Consider the following 24,000-nt stretch of genomic DNA (forward strand, 5'->3'; position numbering starts at 1 on the left):
GATGGCCAAGCCCAAAGAGTTGTGGCGATGGGAGTTAAATCCAGTCGGCAGCCACCCTGATAAGGTGTGCCCGAGGGACCAGACGCTCTCTTGGACCTTCCCCTGGAACCCTCCCTCTCTCTCCTTCTCCCTCTCTCCCTGGGCCTGCCACGAGTTGCGCCTGGCAACTCCAAGCAGGGCCTTTCCCCCTTTTAATAAACCACATTTTCTAAGACCTGACTTCAGAGATCTCTCATCCATCCAAACCGTCCTGGAGACCCGCGCTCGCGCGCTCGCTACACCTGTATTCAATTTTGGGATGCTCAATACAAGAAGGACGTTGAGGTGCTGGAGCATGTCCAGAGAAGGGCAATAGAGGTGGTGAAGGGTATGGAGCACAAGCTGAGGGATTGCTGGGGCTGTTTAGCCTGGAGAAAAGAAGGCTCAAGGGTAACCTTATTGCTATCTATAACTCTCTGAGAGGAAGTTGTGGCAAGGTAGAAGTCAGTCTCTTCTTCCAGATAACAAGTGATAGATCAAGAGGAAATATACTTCAAATTGCACCAGGGGAAGTTCAAGTTGGATATCAGGAAAAATTTCTTCACTGAAAGAGTGTTTAAACATTGGAATAGGCTCTCCAGGAAAGTGGTGGAGTCACATCTTTGTGTGTTCAGCACATCTTTGGAAGTGTTCAGAAAACAAGTAGATGTGGCACTTTGCAATACAGTTTAGTAGGCATGGTAGTATTCAGTTAAAATTTGTATTAGACAATCTTGAAGTTATTTTCCAACCTTAATGATTCTATGAAGGAAAATAGAAAAGCTTAAGAAAGTCTAAATGGGGACAGTGCAGCTTGGATCCTTGGCCCATGTAAGATATCAAACTGCCCATCAGAGGCAAGGGAGTCAGTGTCTCTTTTCAAAGTCCATCTGGGAAGATTCTCAAAGTTCAGGAAACAGCTGGGAAAGCCTTGTACTTCCCTATCTGGGGAACTGTGTCTCCTGTTTTCTCCTGGACACAATGGAGCATTTCATGTCTTGAGACAGATGGTGAAGGAACTGATGAGAGGAGAGGAATAGTTCCCGAAGCCACCCCGCAATGAGTAGGCTCAAGTCTGAGCAGCTCTTTTCAGGTGAAATCCAAGCCAGTACCTGGGACTCTTAATGGCATTCAGGAGGCATACTGCAAGGTCAGGTAACAGTGTAGGAACAGGAATCTCAATGCTTGGACAGACAGAGATAGGAAAGAATTAGTTCTAGCTGACACACGGCTGTGACAGAAGCGTTAACAAGTTCAATATCCTTGAACTTTTTGGTATAAATTCTATTAGAAGAGTTTTCAAGAGATAAGAAGAACTCTTAGCACATGGCTGGTATTTTCCCACTGCTGAAAAGTCCAGAAATATGGCAAGAAAATGGACAGATGATACAAATGGTGATTGCAGGGATCTTCCTTTGCCTTACCACTTTTCTTTTGTGGCTTTTTCTAATCCAGATCAGGGCATGTAGAGGACGAAGTAAAACAAAGTCTGTGCTATCCCCATTCTTTGCAAGTGGATTGAGGTTTTCTTTTCAGTAAAGGTGCTGATTTGTGGGTTAGTTTCCTGGGCTTATTCACCACATCTTTGCTGCTAATTAGGCAATGGTTTCCCTTGAGCAGTGGAAGGAATGGGCAGCACTGCTGTGATGTTTTCCACTTATACAGGATGTGGGATGAACTATTCTGCAATCAGCTTATCATAGCCAAATAACTGTAGTTTGCCAGCAGGGCAGAAAGGCTTTCGATTTCATGAAAAATATTGTAGCAAGAATGGGAAACTGTGAGTTCTTTTTACTGCCACCATCAAGCTGGAGGAAAGAAAGAGAGGGAGGGGATTTCCCCAGTATTTTTAACTCAATAATGGGGATTTCTTTTTTACACTGCACTGCTTAGACAGCTGATGCAGTTGTGGCTCTGAGCTGACCTTAGAGACTCTAAGGTCTAGACTCTAAAGTCTAAAGCTGGACCATGTAGTTTAGAATGTAATTTCTGATTAAAACTTAAAGTGGGGACATCATAGAAAAAAATCACACCCTTGTTTCAGTCAGGAGGAGATGTCTTCATCCATTTCATCATCAACCTCAGCAATGACTGGCAGTGCTATTGGCCCCTGTACAAAATCTTATATCCACATCTTCAGGCATTTCTACATCCCATTAGAGGTTTTTAAGCCAGTATGAGGCAAACTGATCATATGCCTGCTCAGCCTCAAAGCTGAGTGCTATTTTACACCAAAATGCAGAGCATGGAAGTGCTGACACAGTCTCCTACCAGGAGCTGGGAAGGGAAAAATGAATTGGTGAGGTTTGGAATGTCACTTGAGAAGTGTGAGGAGTTTCTATGCCATCAGAACCAGTATCAACAGAGTCTTAACCTTCATATTTGCTTATGAAGGTAAGTCCTTGTTGGCCGGTGCTCTCCAGCCTCATTAGTGAGCAGTCCTGATGGGATTGATGCTGAAGTTACATTCATGTCCTGAGGAGAGAAACTGTCCATCTAGCCTTCCTTGCAGAGGTGGCCTTTCCCACGTCTGGGTCTCCATCCAGGCAGATCCTAGACAGAGCAATGGCTGTACTGGCTTTGGAGGTCCCTCAGAGAAAGGTAGGCACCAGTGTTTGGGACCTGGCTGGAGAAGGCTGTTTTGCATGGATCCTCATCCTGTCTTTGTGTTAGAGGTGGAGGCTGGGAGAAGGAAGAGGTAGCATTTGCTGCTGGTGTGCAGGGGTCAGTTGGAGGGCCCCCCTTCCCACTCCCATCTGTTACACTGACAGTATCACTGTCCTGCACGTCCAGTGGGTCAGGAAGGTCAGTGTCCAGCTGGCACACGGCCTCAGCAGGTTGTGAAACTGCTTTGTCCATCACCTTCTCATCCTGTTCCAGAACCGGTGTTGGTGAAGTGCCTTCACTCGACTGGAGAGCCCCAGGAACAGCCATGGCCTGCTGGGCTTCACCTGCTGCCTCTTCCATGAAAGAGCTCTTTCTGGAGCCCTGGGTTGCCGCCATACAGTGAAAGAAGTTGTTGGGCAACACATTCATGTCCTCTGCCAGCGTGCAGAGGTCTGGGGAGGGGAGAGTCTGGTAACAGTCACCATCCTTGCTGCTACTGCCCTCCTGGCTGAAAGGCTCATAGGAGAAGTAGACCTGACAGGGTTCGATCTCAAAGGAGTTGGAAAGATGGAAGAAGAAGTAGCCTTGGTTGGTGAAGCAGCTGGATACAGAGTGCACACTGGTTTCTGTGGGAGGATCAGGAGTCAGGGTTCCCTTGGAAAGTAGAAACCGGGATTCCTGGTCATTCTTCTGCATCACCTCGAGCATGGAGATCTCTGGGATTGTGCTGTTCACACAGTAGGAAGATGTAGAGAACGGGGAGGAGAGCCATTTCTGGTGGGGAAGAAACACGAGAGAGAGACTGTGACTACCAAAGTATAGCACTCAGAGAGGAACCAAAGGTTTCTTCTACTGACTGGCCACAGCAATCAAGTGACCTCTTTTCTGTCCAAGCCAGGGTTACCACAGGTGGTGGGGAGGGAAATTCCCATTCATGATGTCTCATCTGCAGGATTTTCAGAGAGAGTATGTCATTCTGTCACATTAAAATTAAGAGTGGATCTTGTCAGCCTATGTTTTGAGATTTCAGGAGCAGGGAATTTAAGATGGAAAATCAAAGGGAAACAAAGGGAATAAAAAAGGTAGGAAAAAGGTAGGAAAAACTCTTACAAGACCATAAGGTGAAGCGAAGCATGAAAAACAGTATTGAGGTGCATCTCATGCAATCTATTCCTAGGTGCTCAACAAGCTTCTGATATATCCACATGGCCATAGGCAGATTTCTTGTCTAAAGTGCTCTTCCAGGCCCCTTGTGCCTAATTTTTATAGTCATCATGAGCAATATCCTTCAGTGCATCATTATCCTTAAAAATAAACTGATTTTGATGACACCCAAATCCATTGCCTTTATGGCTTGTAAAGCAAATTTTTCAAGTTCTTCCTGCACTGATAAAATGTCTTGAGTGCCTGCTGCACAACCTTGTCCCCCTACTCTGTACTCTTTCCCTGTAGTTTAAGCTTTCTAAGCCTTTTTACACCTTGGCTTTTCCAAAGCTTTGCTGTTTCTGAACCCTCTGCAGTTTCTTTCTGTCCTTCTTAAAGCAAGATGCCCCTCGGGATCACCTCCCACGTCTTGCATCTGATGCTCCCTTTAATGCTGCACAGAATGGTAATTGTCTCTTTGCAGCTGTCCATAGTCACAGAGAGCGTAGGGGAGGGGAATGGTGGAGTGGGAAAAGAAGGGAAACAGACAAGAATGCAAGGAATAGCTAAGTGCTCTCCAGTGTGATGGCAATTCACATCGGAGCAGAGGAGAAGCTCACAGCAGGAAATCTGGGGAAGAGCTGGGCAGCCTAGTAGGGCAAGTAGGGAGGCACTGAACTGGGAGGGAGAGGGGTCTTGAGAGGCCAAGTTCCCTCCTGCGGGTCCCTTGTTGTCTCTCGAGCTGCCGATTATGGGAGCAGGGTGCTGTGCTTTGTGCTGTGGTTTGCCATTTCTCCATTCTGCAATTAGAGATGCCTTGGCTGAGTGTTGGGTTTTAGAAGGTCAGAAAATAGAACTTGAGCAGAGAACCCAGCAGCTGGTGCTACAGGCATATATATCATGTATGCATGGGTAGGTCTGTCTGTCCTGGGCATGTACAGCTGGATGCTCCTTTCCCTCATTTCTCCCCCCTATGATTCCATCCCCAGCTCCATACCTGAATGTCACCTCCATGAACAGAAACAAGTGGGGGAAAAAACTTCTCAGGGTCTGGGATGTGAATCTTCAGGACCTTCTTAAACCTTGAGGAAAGACAATGAGAAGGACAAATGAAGCAGGGCCTGATCCTGATCACTGTCACTCTGCTGGGGGTGAAAGAGTGCCCTGCAATTTACAGGTACTGCCCGGGCATGGGGGAAGTGGTAAAGTAAGGTCGAGCCTGAGGGCTGACCTTCCTCTTGAATGGTCTGAGAGGGACTAGCTGAGCCATGAGATGTACAGAAATGAGACAGATAAACCTGGCACTGGAAAATGCATTTACCTCAGCATTTTCCCAGGGGAAGGACAACTCCTGGTTTTACTGATTTCTTCCCTGCCTTGTCTGGTCACCTTAACCTCTCCACCTGGCCCCTTCAGCCCCTGTCCTGATGACAAGCTGAGCAGGCCTCCCTTGTTTCCAAGTTCCCACTGCTGTGAGCTGCCCCTTCTTTGTTTTGCTACCACCACAATGACTCAGGACCATGTGGCCTGAGCAGGGCTGTCACTGGGAAAGCTCTGCCACAGCTCTCTGCCCTCCTAGCAGGATGCTGCATGGCACAGCTGGGGCACACTGGCCGTGCAAGCCATCTGAGTGAGTATGCCTTGCATTGTCCACAGACGTCTCCTTCCCTGGAACCAGTGTGTTGTCATCCTGAGGCAGCATGGAGTGATCTAATCTGCTCCTCAGCTTCTCAGAGTGGTTGGATCATCTTGTCATCCCTTTGCTGAACCTTTGCTGTAGGCTGTTTTAAGGAAAAACCCTCCTGACCTCTGGAGGCAATCGGTGTACTCTCTGAAGCATCAGAACTTGCTAGCTCTTGCATATAAACTACCTTACATCATTGCAGATGCTATTTTTATTCATGCATGTCTAATCCTTCCTTGCATCTTACCTTAGCATTATTCTGCACTCAATTCCCCTAGGTTAATTATACTTTGTGGAGAAAGGAGGCCTTTTTAACTCCCTCTGTGCTGTACATCTAGCACTTCCTCAACTTTGTTTTATGACTCAGGGTAAAATAGTGACCAGTGACTTTCTCAGTATCCATCTCCCTTCAGCATGGTTCTCTCACCATCCAGCCTCTGCAATTTCATTGCTGAGAATGTTTGCCCCTGCTCCCTGCCATGAATATCAGCACCCTGCTTCTTTACCCCTGACCTGAGATGAGAAAACCTGTGACTGTTTCTAACCTTGTGCCAAGCTGAGAGGTCACTGTTCCTATTATTGTGTTGAGTAATCTTGTGAGACACATTCAGTCCCTAATAAAAGCAGTGTCTAGGTGGAAACACTGGCAAAGAGGTCTTGAAGCATCATATAGGTTTTATCAGTGTGTGAGGACTGCACAGACCAGGGAGAACAAGAATTGTGCCCCTCACTCAGGAGTTTTGCCTGCAGGCCCAATGTCATCTCATTCTGCCTGAGCTATTGCTGGAATGTTTAAATGAGAAGGTAGTGGTAACCAGGCTTGCTTGGTCCTTGCTACAGGGAGAGTTCTCAACCCAGTGACCTGCTTTTGAGGAGGCAATTTTGATGCATCTCTGCCAGGAAACACCACTCTAACCTCTGGGCAACAGATGTGCTGAGGCAGCTGTTTTAAATTTAGCCAGGGCATGGCACCAGGGCATGGCACCAGGTCACAGGAGCATGGCACAATATGACAGTGCTGGTGAAACCACATCATCTTCGGTGGTGTTATTTTTCCACAGGCAAATATCAGTCTCAGAAGATTGGGCTATAAACCATAAATTGATTGGCTTAAAGCCATCTCTATCCTGAGTAACACCAGGTGAAAAATAATCTGAGTTTTGAGAATATTCACAAAATATAGGAGAGGAACAGAAATGTAAGCTTAATTCTCAATTACCATTTCAGGGTCCGTAAGTTAATGAGGAAGGCAGTTCCAATGATCACAAAGATGAAGGTGCTCACTATTAGAACTGGCAGGACTGGCTGGGATGTTCCTGCAAGATGAGAAAGAATGAGGAAATGGCTGTTAAAATCTAACCAAGATTCTGTAGGTAGAAGCTGCAGCCCTTCCATGGTTGTTCAAGGTGATCGAAGTGGGCCTTTGTTATAATTTTATATAATATTATAATATTATCTATTATCTAGAATTATACAGGTCAGAGTATATGTGAGTTCTGCTGTTGTGTAGGATGCCTTGAACTGATAGGGGTTTCAGCGTCTAAGCATTGCTTAACAGAAAATTTATGCTGAACATCTTGAACTCCCTGGTCATAACAGCACCACAGCTAGGGGTGGCCACAGATGAGGTGGCACAGTCTGCTGGTTGAAGTGTCCACCAACCTGTTTCATTGCCAAGGAAAGCAGGGACTCCTAAAGCCAGCTAAAGTGGGGTTGGAGGCTTGAAACAGCACTAATGGTCAGTGGGGGAGAGGGAGTCATGGTGTTCACAGGTCTCTGAGAAGGCAAGAGGATAAGGATAGAGAAGGTTAGGGGTCAAAGGACTGGCTTCTTTCTTTGGAGAGGTGTAGGGAAGCATTAGGAGGCTAGGAAGGTTACAGTTTTACACCATATTTTAGTACCTGGATTGTAGGGTTAAGACAAAGAGACTGGGTTCCCACATTGCCAGGGCTGCCAGCACTCCTCAGGCTTGTTTGCCATCATCTCAAACATTCCTTAATCTGTCTCTTTCACACATATCTCCCAGTGCACCTTTCCTTGGCCTTGCTGTTCTGGTGCCTGCTTCCTCTGCCTGCCCCTCATCTCCTCCCATCCCTCATGTCCCTTGGCCTGGTCATGCAGAGAATCTCTGGAGCAGTTAGGAGAGTACAGAGAAAAATAAAAGATGGAGGGGACATTTTTAGCACATTCTTTCTTTCCCTGTCCTTGAGATGCTACTCAGATCACTTTGTCTCCTGTGCCTCTGGTACCCTGGTTATCTTTGGGTCTTGGTTGCTATGACAACTGGTTGTGGCTGTATCCTATTCACTGACATCACACACTCTCAAAATTTGATCACCACAGCAACAGTGCCCTTTCTAAACATATCTCCTCTGTTTATACCAAGACCAGGAACAACAGGGAGGGGTTGAGCAGAGGCAGGATGGGGGCAACATGAGAAGGAATAACCTCTACCTGCTTATTTTTTGGAAAAAATATGACAGAGGCCACAGCCACCAACTCACTGAAGGGCACTATCTTCCAAGGCTGGAAGATCATAGAGTGACTGATGCAAATCTCAGCAGACCTTTTTAAAGAGTCTTATCATGCATGTATGTCAGTAAGTCTCTCCCAGTTTCCATGAGACTTTGCTTCCCAAGCTCGGGTGTTCCTCAGCTCAGGAGCTGAGAGCTGCTTCACTGCATTTCACTGATCCATACATACCTCCACTGAACTGGCCATTTTAGGAAGCTGGGAGAATGTTCCCAGGTAACATTAGCTTCTGGGAAAATGCCAATCCTGGCCACTGCTTCTGCTGGTTAGACATCTGGCCTTACTGCTCTGGGGAAGCAGTCTCTGATTTAAACCTTGTGGATTTTGCCTGGCTTCTGGATGTCAGAGGGGCTTTGCTGGGGTCATTTGCCCTTAATCTGTGATGCTGAGATGATCTCACCTAACTGATCAGGAGGGGCATTTTTCAACCTTTCTATTATTCTTTGGGCAACATAGTTCTCCCTACACATCTTCCTTCAGTTTCTCACCCTGTTTTGGCCATTCTACCTTGTTTACCCTGAGATCCTGTTTTCCCCTCCAGGTCAGACTACCTGACTTACCCTTACGGTCAGCGTGTGTCCTCCACAGGACCGGCTTGCTCCAGTCACTCCACACGCCTTTGTAGGGACTTCTGGCACTTGGCCTTGCACGGACAGCTGCCTCATATTTCGAGTTGGGTGAGAGTCTCTCAAAATTTGCCCACATCTGGTCCTGTTCAATGGGCAAGTTCACAGCCTCCTGGGAGTAGGGCAAATTTAGAACATTGTCAACACCCTGGTTTACAGCGTCACATACTCATCTTCTCCAAAACCCTCAGAGAAGACTTGTCTCAAGTCCTTACACCTCGTGCATGGCTTGCTCACCCTGAAGGAAAATTGTTCTTCGCTTTGCTTTTCCCATCCCTTTCAGGTCTGTCCTGGAACTGTCTGAATTTTTTTTGTGACAGCACTAAGTAAAATAGGATCCCCATCTGCCTCCTTGTCATCACCAAACACTGGCAGCAGGTGACACAGATAAAAGAGCAGGGGCTGTCATCATCTCTCCAGCTTCACCAAAACTGGTCACATCCTGAGAGGAGGCCCAGGAGCAGATCTTGGGGGACATAAACAAGGCCAGGATTCATCCAGGACCCATATGGTAGCACGTCCCAGCTTCCCCCTCTGTACTCACCTCCCAGGACTGACTCACATGTCGGTACCGCACTTGGTACTCCCGCATCCCATCCAAATAGTGAGAGGAAATATTCAGGCTCCATGTTAGGTTGGAGGTGTTTTCAGTTATGTTAACCAGCTGAAGGTCTCCTGGAGGCCTCAGCTTTACTGGAAAGAGAGAAGAAGTAGGGCTGATATCCCCATACTGTGTCCATAACAGGACTGCACATCAAGCACCTGAGCAGCAGGATATCTCCTTGAGACGAGTAAACTCAAACAGCCAGCAAAACAATGTCCCAAGCAGATGTTTTTCTTCTGGATTAGTGAGTTGAATCCTTTGAGCAAAGACTGAAACGTGCCAAACCTGTCTTAAAGAAGGGTGGAAGCATGTAACTAGAGGGGGCAGAGGAAGAGCAGCAAGAGTTTCCATCCTTCCTGCATCACACATTTTTCATGAGGGCAGCTGAGCTATCATTACCAGTTTGAAGCCAGATATGGGACAGGACAGGATGTGGCTGGCATGACATTGCATGACAGAGGAACAAGTGGCAGGAGTCAACATTGTGCTCATTGTAGTAGGGGACAAGCAAAAGACAAGGGCCTAAAATCAGCTGTGGGTGTTGCATAGGAGTGGATGAGGAAGGAAAATTAATTTCTACCATCCTCTCATGAGGAAGCTTCAGAGACCAGAAGGCAGATGAGTACTCACTGTTTTCAAATGGATTGAAGTTTTTTATTTGCTCAGGTATTTTGGTTTTATTCTCTTCAGTGTGGCAATGGACAGACAAGCTAAGACGGTCTGAAATGGTGAAGCACTGATTCTGCAAGGAAAATTAACCATTAGTGACAATGAAACCTCATGAATAAGCATTCAAATTTCTAAGCATTGTCTGTGCATACGATGACTAGGCATACTTGACAATAAATATGGAAGGTATTTGTGGCAGAGTGGCATAAATTTCAGTGGTGAGTGAGGAGCCAAAAATTTATATTTCATGTGGTTGGATTGTTTTTTGTTTGTTTATTGGCAAGAAGGGCACAAAATATTGTGATACGCTAGTTTCTTGCGCTTCCTGTATGTGCTGACTAAGCAGGAGAAAAAGTTACTCTCTATGGGTGACATTTATTGAGAAATTTTATTTTTACCAGAACATTTTATGTTCCCTGGTAAGACTGAAACCACATTAGTATTAAACATGACACTTGAAATGTTGTGATGCTGAAGGGCCATGTACATCATACAGTACTGAATAAGCAACAGAGAAATTAGCTTGATTAGAAAGAAAAGATTTTGGAGCTATATACCAACCCTGCAATTTGTCTTTGCACATGACATGCAAATGTATGAAAGCTTGTCTGTCATTAGAACTGGTTGTGACTTTACCAATAAAAATATTAGGTGTTTTCTGAAAACATGGGAACTGCAGTGACACTGGATGTGACTACAGGAAGTACGTAATGGATCCAAAATAAGACTGATTTAAATAAAGAATAATAGTTAGAATATTTGCATCACCATTAGCTCCAGTGATGTGTTGCTGTGTATCTTGCATTAGACACATCTAACCACACTTCACAGTAGATAATGATCTAGAAAATTATATTGATAATTTCTAGGAAAATGAGATCAAGAGGTGATCTCAGAGCTGGTGGTGATGCCCATCCCTCCTCAGAGGAAGGGATTAGGGCCAAACACGGGTGATTGAGACGTGTGTCGTCCTGTTCTTTTAAAAGTTTTAATGTTCTTTTAAAAGAAGTTTTCTGTACCTTCTAATATTTACATATTTCTACTAGAGTTTCTCACACACTGTCATGTAAATAATGATTGTTTTGCACTCTTCTTTGTGAGAAGAGAGAATTGATAGACTGTTAATTTAACCAGTGTAGTTAAAGAAGTGGCAATTTCATCCTCCAATCCATTACCGCTTTTAGAATTCTATATATTGCGAGGTCAGAAATAAAACTTCCTCTTTTCCCTCTTTTGCATCTAACGTAAATGTGTGAGTTGTTTCGTGTCGTAGTGTGACAGACGTGGGACACGGAATATGATCTGTCTGTCCTGCAGCTCTTCTGCATGTGTCAGCACAGCATGGCCCAGCTCACAATGAAGCCAATCCCTTCTGCAGGGGAACCCACAGGAGGCACGTATATCAACAACACATAACACCAAGCCCCATCCCAGACCCAGACTCAGGGATTAGGTTTGGACTTTTTATACTACCCCTGGATGTTGCACTGCTTATACACCCAAAATGAACATATATAAATCCTTTCCCCTTTGTCAGGAGCCAGGACATCCCAGATGAATTACTCACATTAACATTTTGATTGAAGGTTTTGATGCATCTCCTCAGTCCTGTCATATGCTCTGCCCTGGGAAATTTGCAGTGCTTCTTGCGTTTTTCAGGTGAGGGATATAACTCCAGTAAGCTGGGAAGTTATAGTTTTGTAGTTAGTCAAATATTCTGTAACACTAAAGGGTTTTCAAAGCATTTTACATCCTACTGTATTTGCTGAACAGGTTACAGCAAAGATTTAATCCTACTTTCTCTCCCCATTGTATCACTCAGATAAATTTTATGTGCTGGCACTTGGAAGTCAATGCAACCCAGTTATTTCAAGGCAAAAATAACAGCAGATTTCCAGTTTCAAAGATTTTACAAAATCCTCTTCCTATCTTCTCTGCTTCCTGTTGATATCAGAAGGCATACAGAGCCCAAACTCACCTACAGCAACATGGCCCTGGAAGACAGGTGCCTGTTTCAGCCCCTCCAGGATTTACAGGTCTCCTTCCAGACACTGACAGTCCTGTAGGATCTCAGATGCTCAGTGACATGTACCTTCTGAGCCAGGTCACATCTCAGTCATCCAGGACAGTACATCACGAGTGGCAGCACTACACCGTAACCTCTCTTCTGCTCTGACAAGAGAGCCCCAGCTGAGCTATGGCATGGGGTATGGCAGGGTGGAGAACATCTGTGGGGTTGCAGCTGGGGCAGTGTCTGACTGAGGTGCCTGCTTGAGCTGTAAGGTCAGATCAGGCCTGGGACTCACTGACAGTGGGGAGGGTTTTCTTCCTAGAGACCCAGTCAAAGAACTGCACAATTCCACATCCAGCCCCAATTCCATCCACAGACTCTGACTCACACCCATGGAGCAACATCAGTGTTTTAGCTTTCTAGGGCCATGCACCGCCCCCATGGTATATTTGTCCATCTAACCCAATTGGAGGTGTCTCTATGACAGTGACAAGTAACCCACCCAGTGACAGAATCACACTGAGCCTCTCCTTATGGCAGGCACCCAGGGCAGTCCTGGGCTTGGCTGGTAAGCCTCTTGTCTGCAGATGTCCTATTTGGAGATGACAGACTCAGCCAGCCCCCACAGCAGTACTGGGCAAACACCTCCCCTCTGCTGGGAGGCATATGGGAGAGGAAAACATCATGAACTGGAAGAGATGAAAGAGCCAAAGGAGAGAAAGGAGGACAGTAGTTTTCTTCAGTCATTATTACTCAAGGTGCAACATCTCAGTTCATCCTGGCAAATGCCAAATGCCTCTGTATGACTTCAATTCCACCCTTCTCCAGCCCCATCTCTATACATCCTCATTTTCCATTGAAAATGCCTTTCAGTCCTGAGGGTGTCTGCCAAGGAAGAGGGATTTTTTGAAAAGTGAAGTTCAGATACAGCCATGGAGCTGAAAGATGGGTTGTGCTAGACAGTTTGGGACTGTCAGATGGCAAGCACTGAGCAGTGGCTGCCAGCATCTCAGCCCACACAGAGATAGAGACAGAGTTCAAGACAAAACACCTCAGCTCCCTCCACTACACCTGGCAGCCCTGGGAAGGGGAAGCCTACATTTTTGTAAAATGGCATTGTTTTTCCTCAGTCTCTCCAGTCACCTACCTGTCATAAAAGCCTTTCTTTGACAAAATCTCCAGCTGGCATGGTGTTTCAGCCAAGTCCCTGCCCGGGTCCCAGTCACAGAAGAGAGCTGCCCGTGAGTCATACCAACAAGTGAGGCTGGAGGCACCTGCCAGCAGAGAAGAGCCAGACAGCAATGTGGCTCAATTAGCAACGATGCTTGGCATTAAGCATCACCCCAGACAATGCTGCCCCATCCCAAACTACCGACTGAATCCTCTGCTGGACAACTCCAAGTAAGAAAAGCAGTGCTACTCATTTCTCTATATCCTTGGAGGCTGATGTGCTCATCAGAGACCTGTAATATTGCAACCTCCTCTGGCTGCATGTTACAACACAAACATTGCACAGCGGCATATGTGGCGCACACACTCCCCTGGCTGACTGCCCTCCCTGTTCCCCCAGCTGGCACAGGTGAAAGGAATTGCTTCTTACCTTGTGCTGAGTCTGATGCCCACGAGGGAGGCATGAGGCTGAACAGGCAGAGGTGAGACAGAAGCAGCAATGAGAGCTTCATCAGTACTGGCGACACACTGAAAGAGAGAAGACACCCCCACAACACAACTCAGCAACGGAACTTAGGGAGATCTCGAGATGTCATCTCACAGAGGCATCCACTGTCCTAGGATGCAGTGCCAGTCTTCTAGGCTCAGAAACTCATATCCCTTCCACTCTGGAGTCTGCACTTTTCCCTCAGCACCTCACTGTTCTCCTGCCTTGGGTGCTTTGCTCAGCAGTGAGGCTGTTCACAGGGCAGGACAGAGGCTGTTTGCAGGAATCATGTCTTCTGAAAACGCGTGAGTGAGCGCACAGCAGTCCGTGTGCGTTGTCTCAGGCTGCCTGCTGACTCAGGTAGAGAGTGCTGCCTCGGCTGTGCACAGCTTGTGCTTTGAAGAGCTTCTTTTTTTTGGTAAACCCTAGGGCTGAAATAACTAGGTGCTTGCTGAGTAAGAGGGTCCCTGTATGCAACTGACAGAAGTTAGTTGCAGAGCTCATGGCTTAGGAGGCAGATTTTGAATAGCATGTTTGGGACAGGTGGGGGAATCAGGGAGAAGTGATTACCACATTCTAGAAAGTCAAGGCTTTACCATATCAAAAAATACTACATAATAGTTCACAAACTATGCATCATCCTCTCCAAGTAGATCCTTGCTCTGCCTTGGAAGGAGTCATGATTTTAGGCGTATCAGAAAATTTGGGCTTTGTAATTAGGAAACTCAGCAGCAGCCCTCATCCATTCAAAGCACCCAGGGAGCCTCCTTGTCTTACAAAGCCTGTACAGTCATGTTCCATATTAGACAGACTGGCCTTACAGTCTTCTCATCCAAGCCTCTCTCCCCATCCACCCGGACACCCGTACATTGACATCTGCCTTTGCCCGCAGGAGAAGGAACCACCCTCACCTCTCGCCAACCCTGGAGCTCAGGGAGAGCTGAGGAAAACAAGATGGAAGCCCCACTGGACCTTACTGGCACTGCCAGAGGGGTGGGAAGAGAGGGTTTATAAAGGACTGGCATGAGCTTAATACCAATTCTCCTTGTGATAAAAGATTAGGTTCAGAGGAAGAAAAACATGATGACAACACATTAGCAGAGAGGGGACAGAAAGAGAGAAAGCGGGTGGCATGGTTGTGAGATGTGGGGTATGATTTGAGAGGATTGTGGAGAGACAGAGAGATAAATATGTTCTCAGCCCTTCCCAACAGCGAGATCAGTTTGTCAGATTGAAACTCCTTCTAAGATGCTTTCAGATCAGCCACCCCCATGTGGGAGAGAGCCAGCATTACCCCCTTTACCTTCCAGCTCCAGGCACTGAGCAGTCCAGACGAAGGGAGTCCCTGGGGTCGTGAGGTTGGACGGCAGCACGTGCTGAATGTCAAACAGTGAGGGGAAGGGTGAGGGGAAGAAGGGAGAGCGATGAAGGCAGATATCCTGGCTCAGTGCATGTCCATGGGAGAAGAGGTGCCTACAACCCAGCAGTTCTGCTCCAAAGCTGTTTCTCTCATGTATGCATGGTCTCTGTCTTCTCCCTCTCACCTGTGCGCAGGAAGCTGCTGCTTGCTTGCCTTGTCAGACTGAGACAAGGCCCCAAAGTATCGAAAAGGCTAGTAAGGCCAAGAATAAAAAAAAAACAAAACCCAACCACATTCTACTTCCTGCTGATAAAGCAGTAAGTGCAAAAACCGGGTTAGAGGGGTCAGGTGTTAGCAATGCTCAGACATTCTGGGACCAGTTTCAAACCATTGCTGGGAGGCAAAAGAGAGAGCAAAAAGGACCTCTTGGGATACTGGCAAGACCCATAGCTTCCTCTTTTAGACACCCAAATGGATCACTCGTATTGCTCTCAGGGTCTACACAAGTTTACAGATCACTTTGAAACTGGGGGCAGGAGTCTGTCTACAGTAGAAATACCACTTTGTGAAAAATAGCTGGAGTTGCCGACCTGAGCAGCAACACCTGAATGAAACCAGACATCATTGCCCCAGTTTCAAAGGATCCATGCTGGGTCGCAGTGTGAGTAGAACCAGGTCAATGCTGAGTGTGAACAAGTTTGAGGCACACCCTCACACTTGCAGATGGTGTGACACCACAAGAACACCCATCCCACTGCCTCCCTACCAAGACAAACACCCCATTCACTCCACAGAAGGAAGAACCACCCCTCTATGACCTGAGCCTTGCAGCTAGTCCAGCCAGGCAATACTGCCCTGCAGTAGCTGCAGTGCCTGTTTGGCATGGCTTGTCCATTCAACAGGCCAGAAATAGATACAACAGGCCAGAAAAAGACGCAAAAAATATTTTCACCTTCTTCCAAAGCTTCCTATGCCCTCACCTTTGCAGACAGATAGCCCCTTTCTTTGCCTTCACATCCCAAGTCAGAGCAAATGTGCAAATGCAAACCCACAGCCTGATGGTTGCCTGGTTCACAGATAAACATGGACTTGCAAGCGTGTCCTCACACCCCTTTCTCTTTTCCATACAGAAATAGAATTCTCTAAAGTGCAGCATATCACATTTCCTATCTCATCTGGGCTGCACAATGATGGCTGCATGATGAGAGTCTCCTCTTACATGTACAGTGGTCATCACACTCGGTGCTCCTCATCTTTCTCTCCTAGAGCATCTCAAGGCCCAAGCTCAGCTTTGGCAAGAAAGTTTTGCTGACCAAAAGTTGCCAGAGGCTAATCTCAAGTCTCCAGGCAGTTCTTGTTTAAGGACTCTATAAACCTGGAGGATGGGGACATAGTATAACAACAAAGTGATCTTGGATTCAGGTAGTGGAAAAAGGGTGTAGGAGGAAGATGGATTCTTAGACACAGGAAGCCCAGCCCAGAGACTGGATCTCAGAAGATACTAGACCTCAAAAAGCACTAGTGTTGGAGAAAAACACAGTAGTTTGAAGGCAGAGCCATTTTGCAGAAGACTGCAATAGCCAATCCTCATAGCCATTTCTGGGAAAGCATTATAGTTGATCTAGAACCAAGCACCCTCTTAGCCAGCAGTAGTGGAGTGCAGCACCTCTTTCTGCACCGCGCACAACGAGGACCAGGAGTCTTGAGAGCTGTCATTTAAATGCATCTGAAAAGTCTTGTCAGGCCAGGCCTGGGGAGGACAATTAGGAAATCAAAACTAGCCAGCCTCTGCTGAAGAGGAGCAGGGGAGAGGATGGGCTGTGTGCTCTCCTGCTCTGATAACTGCTGGCTGTGTATGTTGCACCTTGGAGGCTCTCATCGGGATGGATATGTAATGGCATGGGTCATCAAGCCACAGAACACCTTTCCCAGGAACTCTGAAAATGAGTGCAGCTTACTCTGGCACAGAAATCCTCAGCTGAGGCAATAAAATTCTCTGTAAGTTCTTGATATCACCACCATTGTAGCTGCAATGGAGCATTCATGTTAACTATAATTTTTCCTGTTTGTTCTTCAGGCTAGAGAAACCTACACTTTCCTTGAGACCAGAGATTACTTTGGGAAAACAAATGCAAAAAGCACATGTTTTTTATTGTTCAGCCTATCAAGGAAAAAAACCTCCAATGATTCCCTTTTATTCCTTTTTTTTAAAAATTTTATTTTATATATATATATGCATAAAAATCATACGCGGTTGATTGTGCACTATGGCACCTGAAATAGTGGAATAGGAAATCTTAACATGTAGTCAGTCCCTATAGGAGATGGGTGGCTGATGCAGTTGGAAGCAAGGATTTGTGTGATCAGCTGCCTCTCTGGAGACTGTTTTTTTCTAGATTTGTTTCTCTGTGGTAGATTCTTGTGCAGATTTTCTGCCATCTAGTAGGGACTGATGTCACATTGAAGACTTTCCCAAAGAGGGTCCCTATGGAAAACCAGCACTCTTCTGTCAAGATACCCTTGCTCAATAAGGGGTATACGTCTTTGTCAAGGGCAACTGGAATTGATTGACTTTTCCAAAACTATGAAGGGAGGGCGAATGATCCGATGGATCAGCTACAGACAACCAAACCTCGATGTGTGGAGACACAAACTTCCTCAGCATATTTTCCTTGGAAACACAGTTTAAAATGTATTGAAGCAACAACTGTGTGGCATAAATAAGAGAGGGTTTCCTCCAGAGACATGATAATGGTATTATGTCCAGACCCCACCTGGCATATGTAAATTATGCTTGCTGACAGCGCAGTTTTTGAACGTGATTGCCCCAGATGTTGTGCTACTGAGAATGTGGCACTTTTTATCTCCTTCACACTGATATTGTTAGGAATTGCGCCATTCGTAATGTGAGAAGCCAAACAAAACCACACTGTCAGCAACACATACAAGGTGTTCTTGTCTTTACCTTCCTGTCCCCATAATGGTGGCTGAGATAGGTAAACTCTGCTGTCAGTGTTGTTGTTCAGTGTTAAAGTGACAGGAAAAAGTGTGATGATGGAGGTTTGATTAAAGGTGGTGCTTGGTCCAGCTTGGTTTCAGGGGCAGCATAAGTTTTAAAAATACTCAAGACTGAGGCATGTACTTATGCACAAGACTTTTTGCCCTCACACTGCTTTCATTAGAGAAAAGGAGCGCTGCTGAAACTGCTCATTTTCAGTTGCATGTCCACTGAGAGTCTCTGCAAAATGGCAAAGGTGAACAGGGGAACAGACACAGAGAAATGTGAAGGGCAAAAGCATTGTGTGGTGTCAAATTACCCCACAATTCATCAGCTCACCACATTTGTTAGGCTGGGAACACCCCTTCCCTTTGCTGGCTCTCAGTGAGACCAGAGTGCCAGGCTAACTGGGATGCCTTGCAAACTGCCCAGCTCACCGGGGTGAGATCAGTGGAGGGCTCGGCAGATCCATCTCGGTGTCCTGTCCCCATGGCCCTCTGGAGTGGAGCAGTGGAAAGGGCACAGAACCAGCAGGAGGTGAAAAGATGAGGGCAGAGGTACCCTGATGGCCACTAAAGTTCGCTTCCTGACAGGATACATGGTGAAGGTCTCTAGAAGCTCTGCAAGTTATTTCTGGTACTTTCCAAATAATGTTGTTCTAACTATAACCTTTGCATTGAATTTCCTGCCAATCGTATGCGTGCGCTTCTCAAAACTACGCTGTTGTTCTACATCTGCACTTATTTTCCCCTTAACTGTGGTTCTACTCCGAAAAATGTCTGTAAAAATGGCCTTGTGGGAAACCACTACTCAGTGTATAAGTGAAGTCTTTAGTGAATTTGTTCACATTACAAGCCTATAAGAGGCTTTACTTTGTATCAAAACAGCAAACTTGGGCTGATGTGAGAGAGATGTTTTCCCTCCTGCTCCATGATTCCTTGAGATACTGCTGCTACAGGCTAAACACTGCCCTCAGGTTAATCTCCATCACTGTGTTTAAGTGGAGAGGCATTTAAGCAATAGCGTTGAAGATCTGGAATCGGGTGCCACAATGGAGTAACAATGCTGGGCAGCAAGTACTAAGCCTACCTATAGAGTAGATGATATTCCTGCATTTCTTTCCTTCCAAATTCTGCCCTACAGAGTTTCCTGATAGACATGCCTGATAGAGGCAGTAGACATCAAATATACACATGACTAGACAAAAATGTTCAAAAGCAGGGATTCCCTAGCCCTGTAGGCTATAGAAGAACATGGACAAAAGTGGTAGGAGGCTGAGGCATTCACAGGCACCTTCACTCGAGGCAAGTCAGAGGCCAAAGGTGGGAGGTGATGGAGGAGTTAGTCACTTTCACTCCTTGACAGTGATGGTCACAGCCCTAGAGAAGTGGGGGGAAAAGGGTGGGAGGGAGAGCATGCTACTTTCGAGCAGTTTCACTCTTAGCCTGCCTGGCTGTGAACACACTGCTATGATCTCATGAGAAGGAGCATGGGACAGTCATGAGATGCTCCTGCTTGGGACCTGACCCCTGGCTCCTCATTATGTTTGGGTTGAACTAGATGGTGTCGGGACTTTGGTTGGAGGGGCTGGAGCCCAGCAGCAGAGTCAGGCATTAAGAGAGCTCCTAGGAGTGGATGCCTGTCTCCCTGATGAGTGCTCGTGGCGCCACAAGAGCTGTTCAGACCCAGAGTCCCTCCCTAGAGACTCTCAAGGAAGACCTGGGCTGTCATCCTGGGCCTGGCTCAGCAACATGAAGGAAGACCACTGCCTACACCCTTGTCTGAGCCTGGGGACATGGTGTCTGAGGCCCAGCAGGCATTTGAGCCACAGCAGTGTGGCAAGTGATCTCTGTCAGCTTAATCATGGTGCCTGTGTATGCAGATGGTCTTATTCTGGCACACTGTGATGGAAAATTCAGCAGTGCGAACTGGAAGGAAGGTATGCACCCACGGGACTATCATCATCTGTGTACAGCTCTCACATCCTCTCTGAGTCTCAATTTCCACAGCAGAGAAAGGGACGTAAAGGACACCTTCCCATCTTCTTCAAAAACAGATTCATAGACCAGGCTCTGGGTCTTGCATCACACCCAGCTCTGTATGGTCATTATTGACTTACAGTATTTAAACATGCCTCTGCAAATCCCTGAGGATTCTCCTGGCATTGAATACTGAAGATGCATGGCTAGACTCCCTACAGAACTTGCTCACAGACCTGTATTGGAGAGGGATTGCTTGTGCAAGTAACATGTTGTACAGGAAGGCAGCACTGGACTCAAAGCAGTCTTATGCCCAAGGAAAGTAATGAGCTGAATGCTGGCTGATTTGCTATTCAGCATCAGTGGCTGCTCTTGTCCTTGAGGGAAATCATTACCTTATTACCTGGGCAGTCTTGGAGAGATAAAGCCCTGCTCTGTTTTTCAGCCTGTCAATGTGTTACATCTCTCTCTGTTTAAAGTTAGAGGGTACAAACACTTGACAAGCCTAATATGAAGCAATGACAGCCTCCAGACCTAATAAATTGGGAAGAATTCAGGGATTTATTGTACATTCAAGATTGCTTGAAGGCAAGACAAGATACTGTAAGGAGATTCTTGAGAATAAACCCTCAGGTATTTTGATTATCAAGGCTTCCTTCCAGTTTAATCACATTTCCCTTCCTTCTCTAGAGGAAAAAAATCATTACAGCCACCACCTCCATTCTGCTCAGAGCTCTCCTTGCTCCTCCGTTTTCTTCACCTCTTTGCCTCAGCAGCTTCTAGAAAGGGAGTCAATTAGATTGTTGATTTTGTTTTAAAATATGGTTGGTGATGTCATGCTTATCCAAGGGCCAACCTCCTACTCCCCCTCAAGTCCTTCTGGGGGTTACTGATTTGTGACTGCAGTAATTATTAACTTCCATGTCATTAAAATGCCTGAACAGAAATTACTTGTTTGGAGGCAGCTTCCTGCCTCCTTACAGCTCACTGCTCAGTAACTGCATTCCTCTTTCTCCCCTGGGCTCAGCCAGAAGAGCTATTTTCTCTCTGCCCTGTGGTTTCCTGGGTTCATCTCTCTCCCCATTATGCCCTCTAATATTGCTGCTCTCCACCTTGGGAGACAGAAGGTCTGATGAGAAAGGCCACAGTCAGTGAACCTAGGTGTAAGGAGTGGAAGGGAAGAGTAGTGTTCAGGTGGACCACCTGACCCAAGGACTTGAGGGCACTTCACTCCCTCAAGGGATGTACCACTACCTTGTGAAACAGCTCAGAACACAGAGCTCCCCAGCCCTCCTGACAGCACACCTCTGCCAGGGTTTTACCTCCGGGATTGTTCCTCTGAGGATTTTCCTCCTGTGGAGCCCTCCTCTAAGATGAACTGCCTTCAGCAGAGCGGCTCTGTGGCTTCAGGACGCTGCACACAATTGAAAAGACTATTTTGTGGCTGTGGGTAGGGAAGGCTGCATGATAGTGGAAACTACTAACAAGATCCTGGAGAACATTGCAAGACCACTACTTGGAGGAAAAACAAGTACTGTGGACACTACTGTTTTCCTCACTGTGGTCTCTGAGGAACTGTCGATGCTCCTTGAGAGATCCAACACAGAACCCTGTCCATGTGGTACCTGCCAAGTTCATTGCCATAACACAAAGTCCAAGCTGCAACTCACCTCTTCTGCTCCACAGGCTGTGCTCCTATTTGGGAAATGGGATGTATATGTCTCAGGGAAAATGGGACTTAGTTCACTGAAAGACACACAGGGTTACACTTTCCTCCTATTCTCTTCCTGACTGACATGCTTGGGCAGGGGGGAAATGTCATTTTGTGTCTCACTGTTCCCTGTTGCTCTGGTAGCTCCCACATAAGAGGCAGGAAAGGGCACAGAGCATGAAGCAGTTCAGAATTTCACCCTCGTCTCCCTGCAGTTGCAAAGAGCAATTGCACGGGGCTGGGAGGGCTATTTTAGGCAGGTGCTGTGCCCTGCAGTTGGAGCAGCCTGTGGGGAAGGTCCATGGGGGCACTGCCCTGTGCTTGCACCTGAGCACACATTCGTGCACACAAACACACACACACAGAGCACAGTTCAGGCCCAGGGGGGAAGCATGGGGGCATCAAGCACTTGGCTCCACTTGAATGCTTATCCTGGAAACAGGCCAAGGACAGCACGTGTCCACAGGCACCAGACTCCCTTCTCTTAGCCACGGTCCACTTAGGTGAGGTTTTCATTCTCATAGGAAACATGTAGTGTTGCTTTTTTGTTTCAAGGACGAGAGCGTCGCTGCATTTCTCCAGTTCTGACCTTCCGTGCACCATAAAAGATCCCCCCCTTTCTTGCTACTTTCCCCACCCTCTTTGCAGGCAGCAGGTTCCTTCATCAGAGATGCTCAGTGTTCGGAGGGAAGGTGGCTGATGGAAAGGACTGCTCAGGGTTTTTATCCTTTTGGTCTTGGAAATGATGCTGGCAGGCTGGTGCAGCATCTCTCCCTCCTTCCCCCTCCCCTGCCTCAGCCCCCGTGGTGGGGGAGGGAAGAGCGTGGGCGGTGGAAGGGGTTGTGGTCCCCAGATGTGTGAATTGTTGCCGAGTAGAAATAGAGCACCACGGACAGACCGCATCTCAGCTGAGAGCCATCGCTTTGGGCTTTCGTCACTGACCTTTTCCTCTCGCCCTTCTCTGTCCTCACCTGCCCTCCCACTGCTCTCCCTGCACTTTGCACTCCGAGAGCTCTCTGCACAGTGCTTTGAAATGCTGAGGAGGACTGGCATAGGAATGTGAAGGAGGAGAGGGCAGTGGGAAAAAAAAAAAAAAAAAAAAAAAAAGACCTGCAGCAAAGAGAAGGATATGCACTCATCCTCTCTCCATTTCCTTTGGGCTCAGGTTGCCATCCTGCAGGACAAGAGAGTCGTGGGCTAAGCCAACTCACTACTGTCCCTGCCTGGTCTGCCCTGAGCTGAAGGTTCAGATGTTCTGCCTCCACGGCTGGCAGGACTGGGGATGAGGGAGGAGAAGGAAGCCTGTCTGAGGGTCAGGGGAGTGCTTCAGTATCTGCTATATAATGAACAAATAGAATTAAAAAAAAAATAATTAAATCATGTGGTACAGCTGTCAAAGCCTGCACAATTCTCTTAGACTAAAACAATGCCACCAGCACACTACACATAGAAAAGTGGGAGTTGGGGGCAAAGCAAGGGCTTGAGAGGTGTTTTGAATTGTGTGTGAAATAATAATCCTGTGGACCCTTGGCCCTAAAGATCTGCTGAATTGCTGGCTGTGGCTGCAAGTGACAGGGCTTTGTTGCCTGGAATCACTGGAATCCCAGTGATCTGCCCCATTCCACTATTTCAGGGAAAGAATTGAGGACATGTGGGGAGAAAAATAGTGTCTGTAGGGGTGAATGTGAGAATGCCACAAACCCAGAAAAGCATGTGTGGGGCAAACAGAATGCTGTGACCATCAGGCATCCCACGGAAGATGCTTGCTCTAGGGCATTGTTGTGTCAAACACCTGGAAGGTGATCAGGGTTTCAGAGCAGGGATCAGAACAGTGAAAATGATGCCTGGGGTCAGTTAGACAAGAGACCTATTGTCTTCCTTCTCCGTGGACCGTTCCTTCCTCTGGCTACTTTGAAGCATTGCATCTGCCCTCAGCAGCACCTGTGAGGCTTGGGCACATCTGCCCCCTCAGGGGTGCACTGCAGCTCACACCGGCAGTGGAGGCACCCCTGCACTTCTCCGTCCTCACCCACACTGGCAACGGGTGCAAGTGTGTTAAAATGAATCAAGAAAGAACACAGACTCCTGCCTCCCACTCGCCCAGGGCTCTATTTACAACCTGCCCAGGTAGATGGGGAGTTCCCTACTCCTTAGCTTCTCCAAGCCGAGAGCTTTATCTACATCCTGCTCCCTCCCATTTAAACTGCTGCAAAGAGAGAAAAATGCACTGGGAAAAGTGTGAAGTTTTGCAATGATTCACAGGTAATTTGTGAGTTAAGTGACACAAACTCAAGAGACTGGGTGGTCTGTGGAATGAGAAACTGTCGGAAGCCTTTAATTTAAACCTTCTGCCCTGGCCCTCACTGTGGTGTAACTGCAAGGCAAGAGATCACAGAGAGCT

At 47.0% G+C, this 24,000-nt stretch overlaps 1 protein-coding gene across 3 annotated transcripts; it reads right to left on the minus strand.

Annotated features, from left to right (window-relative positions):
• Positions 1-449: 449 nt before the first annotated feature.
• IL2RB (interleukin 2 receptor subunit beta) lies at positions 450-19,977 on the minus strand. 3 transcript variants are annotated; one of them, XM_068191176.1, is made up of 11 exons: positions 19,857-19,952; positions 14,855-15,095; positions 13,495-13,592; positions 13,042-13,168; positions 11,451-11,565; positions 9,845-9,956; positions 9,155-9,303; positions 8,545-8,722; positions 6,672-6,768; positions 4,766-4,850; positions 450-3,399 (listed from the first exon to the last, which is right to left on the minus strand). In XM_068191176.1, the coding sequence occupies exons 3-11, from the start codon at positions 13,574-13,576 to the stop codon at positions 2,572-2,574; spliced, it is 1,773 nt and encodes a 590-aa protein (XP_068047277.1). In that variant the 5' UTR covers positions 13,577-13,592; positions 14,855-15,095; positions 19,857-19,952; the 3' UTR covers positions 450-2,571. The 3 variants fall into 3 exon arrangements, with proteins under 3 accessions (XP_068047277.1, XP_068047278.1, XP_068047279.1); XM_068191177.1 differs by lacking the exon at positions 14,855-15,095 and having other exon boundaries at positions 19,857-19,977; XM_068191178.1 differs by lacking the exon at positions 19,857-19,952 and having other exon boundaries at positions 8,551-8,722; positions 14,855-15,151.
• Positions 19,978-24,000: the final 4,023 nt, after the last annotated feature.

The sequence above is a fragment of the Anomalospiza imberbis genome, chromosome 5 (genome assembly GCF_031753505.1).
Source record: "Anomalospiza imberbis isolate Cuckoo-Finch-1a 21T00152 chromosome 5, ASM3175350v1, whole genome shotgun sequence".
Taxonomy (NCBI): Eukaryota; Metazoa; Chordata; class Aves; order Passeriformes; family Viduidae; genus Anomalospiza; species Anomalospiza imberbis.